The following is a 7,217-nucleotide window of genomic DNA, read 5'->3' on the forward strand; positions in this document are numbered from 1 at the left end:
TCAGATGCTTAACAAACTGAACCACCCAGGCACCCCCAAAGTGATTGTATCATTTGATACTCTCATCAGAAGTATAGGAGTTTAACATCCAACAAATTGGTATTTAATTTTAGACATTCTCGTGAGTGTGTGGTTTACTTGTCATTTCCCTAATGACTGATGATGCTGAGAACCTTTCAATTTGCTTATTATCCTTTAATATATCTTTGTTGTGATGTGTCTCTTCAGATATTTGATCATTTATTATTTTTTTGTCTTCTTGTCACTGTAAGAGTATACAACAGTATTTTTTGTATAGTCTGGATATAAGACCTTTGTTGCATTTGTCCTGGCAATATTTTTTCTCACTCCGTGGCTTGCTGTTTTATTTTCTAAATGATATATTTTGAAGAGCAGAAGTTTACATTTTGATTAAGTTCTTATTTATCAATTTTTTACTTTTAAGATTGATGCCTTTTGTGTCCTAAGAAATCTTCACCTACTCCAAAGTCTCAAAGATTTTCTCCTGTTTTCTTTTAGAAATTTTATAGTTCAGCTTTAAATTTTAGGTTTGTGGTCCATTGTAAGTTTACTTTGATATATCATGCAAGATAAGGGTTGAGATTTGTTTTCCCACCTACCTAGTTGATACAGTACATTTAAAAAGACTTGTTTCCCCATTGTGTTACCTTTTTAAGTCAGTTGAGCCTTGAGAGGACATAAAAGTATTCTTTTCACCTCTTCACTATCATCTGTCACCATTCTCTGCCTTAGAGTCTAAACTATAACCACATTGGTCTATCATTTCTTGGACCACGCCAGAGTTTTTTCCAACATATGTCTTTACACCTGCCATTTCTTCTGCCTAGAATGTTCATCACTCTCTTTTTTTCATGCTTGGCTTTTTTTCATCTTTCAGATCTTAGCTTCAATGTCATTTTGTCAAAGAGGCCCTTAGCACATAATAGGTGCTTGGTAAATATTTTTTTTAACTTGTTTTACTTTTTATTTTTTTGAATTTACATCCAAATTAGTTAGCATATAGTGCAACAATGATTTCAGGAGTAGATTCCTTAATGCCCCTTACCCATGTAGCCCATCCCCCCTCCCACAACCCCTCGTGTAACCCTCAGTTTGTTCTCCATATTTATGAGTCTCTTCTGTTTTGCCCCCTTCCCTGTTTTTATATTATTTTTGTTTCTCTTCCCTTATGTTCATCTGTTTTGTCCCTTAAAGTCCTCATATGAGTGGAGTCATATGATTTTTGTCTTTCTCTGACTGACTAATTTCACTTAGCATAATACTCTCTAGTTCCAGCCTCGTAGTTGCAAATGGCAAGATTTCATTCTTTTTGATTGCCGAGTAATACTCCATTGTATATATATACTACATCTTTATCCATTCATCCATCGATGGACATTTGGGCTCTTTCCATACTTTGGCTATTGTTGATAGTGCTGCTATAAACATGGGGGTGCATGTGTCCCTTCAAAACAGCACACCTGTATCCTGTGGATAAATGCCTAGTAGTGCAATTGCTGGGTTGTAGGGTAGTTCTATTTTTAGTTTTTTGAGGAACTTCCATCCTGTTTTCCAGAGTGGCTGCACCAGCTTGCATTTCCAGGTGCTTGGTAAATATTTATCAAATGAATAAATAATAAGATATCCCCATTCAATTGCTCTGATGGCAGATTTTTCCTGAACACCTGAGGATATCAATAACTTCAATGGCTCAAGTCTTCTTTGTACATCACTAAGTCATAAGCAAACTCACTTTGCCTGATTCACTAGTGTTTGCCAAGCTATTTAGGCAAGCTTCTGAGTGAATGATGTGGTCAAGTGCTACTCAGCAATCTGAAGGTTTGTTTAAACTTTGTTTATCACCCTAAGACAAAAGCAGGAAAAGGTGGCATGGTGTAATGAAAATAGCATGAGTTCATGTGGATACACTTGACTTACCATTCTGCTTCCATCATTTGCTAGCTGGGTGACCTTGGGCATGCTGTCTGCTCTCTTTGAGCTTTAGTTTCATCATTGTAAACAGGCATAACACCTACCTCATAAGTTGTTCTGAGAATGGAGTAAATGCAGAGTGCCTAGAACAATTTCCAGGATATGGAAGATATTAAAAATCCTAACTACTGCTATGGTTGTCAGATATTGGGCCAGAAGACAATTTCATAAGTCATCTAGCCTGATGAACGTTAGGTACCTTATTCTTTGCAAGGCATTTCTTTGATTAGAAACACCAGGCATGTTAAGAGCTTAGACATTGAAGGGCGTCTGGGAGGCTCAGTTGGTTAAGCGTCTGACTGTTGGTTTTCGCTCAGGTCATGATCTCACGGTTCGTGTGTGTGAGCCCCATGTCGGGCTCTGTGCTCACAGTGCGGAGCCTGCTTGGGATTCTCTCTTTCCCTCTCTCTCTGTCCCTCTTCTGCTCGATCTCTCTCAAAATAAATAAATAAACTTAAAAAAATAGTTATTTTTTCCCTCTCCCCTCCAACCTTCCCATTAACTTGTTCAAGGCATTTTTCATGTCTTCATTCCTAAGAGTATAGATGATGGGGTTCAGCAGGGGGGTGACAGCGGTGAAAAACACAGCCACCACCTTGTCCTCAGGGAGGCTGGTGGATGGGCGGGAATAGATGAAGATGCAGTGGCCCAGGAATAATGTGACCACGGTGAGGTGGGCTGCACAGGTGGAGAAGGCCTTCCGCCTGCCTTCGGACAGCTGCTGCCGCAGGCTAACCAGGATGACTGCATAGGACACCACGAGGACCACGAAACAGACCACAGAGATCAGCCCACTGTTGGAGATGATGAGGATTTCAATGATGTGGGTATCCGTGCAGGCCAATTTGATCACCTGAGGTACATCGCAGAAGAAGTTGTCGATCTCATCGGGACCACAGTAGGGCAGCTCGATGGCGAGGGAGGTCAGTGCGATGGAGTGGATGGTTCCCCCTGTCCAGAGGGCCACAGCAAGAAGCACACATACTTTCCAGTTCATAACTGTCATGTACTGCAGGGGTTTGCAAATGGCCACATACCGATCATAGGCCATGATGGTGAGGAGAAAGATCTCTGTGCAGGCAAAGAGGTGCAGGAAAAACATCTGAGTGACACAGGCATCAAAGGTGATGAACTTCTCTTCTGACCATGTATCTATCAGCATCTTGGGGACTGTGACAGTGGAGTGGCAGACATCGATAAAAGACAGGTTGCTGAGGAAGAAATACATAGGGGTATGGAGCCGGCGGTCATAGGTAATAGTTATGACAATGAGGATGTTCCCAATCAGTGTCAGGACATAGAAAGTGAGGAACATGGCAAACACAGCCATCTGCACCTTCTGATTTACAGATAAGCCTCTAAGTCGTATATATGTGATGGAAGAGGTTTGATTGAGTAGGCCGGCCTCTTCCATTCTCTTTGTTGGACACTCTGTCAAGAATTAGGAAAAAAAAATAACACTTAGCATCTGCATCAATCATTTGGTCACTTAATTTCTTCTTTGTTTGACTTTTTCCTCCATCAGTATCTTATTTTAAAATCCCTATTCAGCACCTTAAATCATGCTGGACACATAGTAGGTGCTACACACACGTTTTTGGAATAATAGTGTGTAGAATCATGATTCACCAAGAGATATAAAACAATCTTGGAGAGGGGAGGACTTATGTTTAGTTATAAATCTTTACAGGAGAAAAAATTAAGATTTTTCTACCCCAAGAGAATAACTTGCTCAAATTCATACAAATCCTGGCTTTGAGCAGTTTTCTTTATTGCCCGTTGCCTGCATTTTTCACTCCTGCAAAATACTTGCTCCTCTGTTGGCTTCTGCCGTGACGCCCTGGGACTGTAATGGGAATGATCTGGTTTTCAGAAGGCAGAGGCTTTTCACCAAGCTGATGGACAACTAGCAATATGGCAATTTCTTTAGGGGAGGCTGGATAAAACCCAGGAAACCTTGGAGAATCTGGAGAGAGTGATGGAGCCTTGCTTTTGCTCCACCCCTCAGATGAGGGCAGACTTGCTCATTCTTCAGCTGCAGATCAAGGTCCGGGACCAATAGCCTCACCGTCCTCACTAGATTATCCTCAGCTCTTCTTAAAGTTCAATTCTGTTGTCTGGCCCACAAGTAAAACATGGTTCTTTTATTTTCTTTTAAATTAGTTTCCCTTTGACCCAGGCCTCACTATTTAAAAAAATTTAGGGCGGTGCCTGGGTAGCTCAGTAGGCTGAGCATCCGACTTTGGCTCAGGTCATGATCTCACAGTTCGTGGGTTTGAGCCCCGCGTTGGGCTCTGTGCTGACAGCTGGGAGCCTGGGCCTACTTTGGATTCTGTGTCTCCCTCCCTCTGTACCCCTCCCCTGCTTGTGCTCTGTCTCTCTCTCTCAAAAATAAACATTAGAATTTTTAAAAATTTAATCATCCTGTGCTTATCACAAAAAGTGCACTCCTTCATCCCCATCACCTATTTCGCCATTCCCCCCGCCCCCCTGCCCCACAATAACCATCAGTTTGTTCTCCATAGTTAAGAGTCTGTTTCTTGGTTGGTCTCTCCCCCCTCTCTCTTCTTCCCCCCTTTGGTCCTTTGTTTTGTTTCTTAAATTCCACATATGAGTGAAATCATATGGTAATTGTCTGTCTCTGACTTTTCACTTAGCTTTATATTCTCCAGCTCTACCAATGTTGTTGCAAATGGCACAATTCCATTCTTTTTCGTGGCTGAATAAGTCCACTGTGTATATATACCACATGTCCTTTATCCATTCATCAATCGATGGACACTTTTTCTTTTTTTTTTTTCATTTTTCAGGTAGAGAAAATGAGGCACAGAGAGGTAAAGCAACTGGCCCAAGTTCACAGAGAACTGTAGTAGGAGCTGTGCCTGGAGCTCAGGCTCTCTCTGCCCCTACTCTGACCTGACTCATTTATGTGATAATTAGGGTGCTAAGTGGAATGTGTCTTGGTGACCTGCCTCTTCCTCTCCCTCGTGCCCTAGGGCAGCTTGGTTGGGCATCTGTGGGGAGTCTCTCTTCTCTCCCTTGTCTTCATGCTGCTGCCTCCATGCATGGCCTGCCGAGGGTACCCACCCATGCAAGGCAAGCCGCCCTCATGGTTCCTTAGGCCCTGTAATCCTGTGCTACCTTATTCCCATCACTGATCACTGCTGGTGCTTTACCTCATTCCTCAAGGCCAGGCTCTCTGCCAGACAAATAAATCAACTCCACATTGCTTATGAAAAAAAGACTAGAGAATGCTTTCTCTTCTGCTTCTAATTATCTTTCTTCTCAATTATTTCCTATTACTCATCCTGCTGGTCTGCTGACAGTGGCCCTTTTCATTGCCTATATCAGAGGAAAGACTATGGTAGTATCAAATTAGGGAACTAGCGAAGTAGAGCCATGGGAAAAGAAAGCATTTTTGGGGCAGGAGAAGTATTTCAGGTAACATTTAAATTAAATTCGTGGTGTCTAGAACTTAGAGTAATATTTATAGTAACATCTTAATGTAGTTATGGATTAACTTTACTATTTAGAAATTTTTCTTAGAGTGTTCACTTAAAGCTTCTGCTCCAGAAAGCTATGTTGAATGATTTACATCTGTTATCTTTTTAATTTATTAAGTTCCAAAAGGAGGATTGTAAATTGAAAGCTGAAGAACTGAGCAAGAATGGAGCCAGGAGTTTATTTTAAATCAACATGGAGGGGTGCTGGGGTGGCTATGTCGGTTAAGCCTCTGACTTCAGCTCGGGTCATGATTTCACGGTCTGTGGGTTTGAGCCCTGCGTTGGGCTCTGTGCTGACAGCTCGGAGCCTGGAGCCTGCTTCAGATTCTGTGTCTCCTCTCTCTCTCTGTCCCTCCCCTGCTCGAGCTCTGTCTCTCTCTCACAAAAATAAATAAACATTAAAAAAAATTTAAAGCTCATACATAAAAAAAAATCAACATGGAGAATTTCACCTGCACAGATAGCAAAGGGTGTGCAGATTGAGAGCCTTAAACACATCTGTTTCATCATCATCATCATCATCATCATCATCGTTTTTCTATTGCTTTGGAGCCATAGGAAAAAAATGCTTTGAAAAATGGAGATGTGACCAACTGCAGTGGAAATTTGGTGTTGGTTTAGGTCGAGAATACAGTGCACAGAAGGAAAATCTAATGTCTATTGCATACGTTTCAGAAACATGGAGGAAAACAATTAAGAGCAAAAATAGAATAACACAAAAATGTCTATAAACACTCACCCTGGGTTGTTTCCGATGCTCCCAGCATCTCCAAAGAAAACTGAATCATCACGGTCTTGTAATTTCAATATCAAATTATTTTCTAGTAGAAATAGCACAAATTTAAAGTTGGACAAATCAAATAACCCCATTTACCCTGATTTTTCCATGAGGATGGCCAGAACCTTAAAGTTCCCTCGGGCTTTGTTCAGTGCTAGTAAGTCACAGTAAATATATTTCTGCAAAAATCATCCCTTCGTACCTATATTATTATCATATTTTTCAGTAAGTAGAGCATGTAACTCTGCCCTAAGATTTTCTGGAATTGGTTTCTGGTCAACTGAAGATGTGATGTAAGCATGGTATGTTTTTTGCACTTTTTCAGATGATATTGATGGCAGAATGATTAAAAGTAGCTACCAACCACTTTTGCAGGCCGTGCTAATTTACCAGGAGACCTCTAACCCAGAACTGGACCTAATTATTCAGAACTAGTGTGACTGAGGCATTGTTTCCTTTGCAGCACATGCTCTATGTGTAAGTTTTATATTGCTAGCGTCAGATAGATTATTCCGCCAAGGACTGAAGGGAAATCTGTCCAGGAAGAAAACAGCTGGGGCTGGCAGCTGCAGTGTTGGTGTTTTTTTTAACCTGAATTATATAGGTTTTATGTCCTTGGGACCTTTAAAGCAATGACATCAGCCTGCTATAGTCACTAGTTAGAAAAAGTTAATTCTGTGGGGACAAAAGTTACAGACCTTGCAATTGTCACTATGGGAATTTAATGGGAAAGCAAGACTTCTACCTCTAAATCTTTAGGATGTGTTTATACATGATTAAATGAACTACTATTTAGTGATTGCTTTCTATGTGCTAAGTATTAGGTGAGGGGCTTTTGTGTTTTCTTATTTACTCCATATAAAAACACAGAAATGAGGGATGGGCCATGAAGTTAAGATTTTAATCAGCTCTCTGCCAGAGAGGTCAAGTGTTTGAACTTCAGA

The 7,217-nt window shown here is 41.0% G+C and overlaps 1 protein-coding gene across 1 annotated transcript; it reads right to left on the bottom strand.

Annotated features, from left to right (window-relative positions):
- Positions 1 to 2,458: 2,458 nt before the first annotated feature.
- OR4E1 (olfactory receptor family 4 subfamily E member 1) lies at positions 2,459 to 3,406 on the bottom strand. Its single transcript, XM_040476602.1, has one exon. The coding sequence runs from the start codon at positions 3,404 to 3,406 to the stop codon at positions 2,459 to 2,461; it is 948 nt and encodes a 315-aa protein (XP_040332536.1).
- Between the last annotated feature and the right edge of the window lie 3,811 nt (positions 3,407 to 7,217).

Source organism: Herpailurus yagouaroundi, unplaced genomic scaffold (genome assembly GCF_014898765.1).
Source record: "Herpailurus yagouaroundi ecotype Mexico unplaced genomic scaffold, PumYag 141, whole genome shotgun sequence".
NCBI classification, from domain to species: Eukaryota; Metazoa; Chordata; class Mammalia; order Carnivora; family Felidae; genus Herpailurus; species Herpailurus yagouaroundi.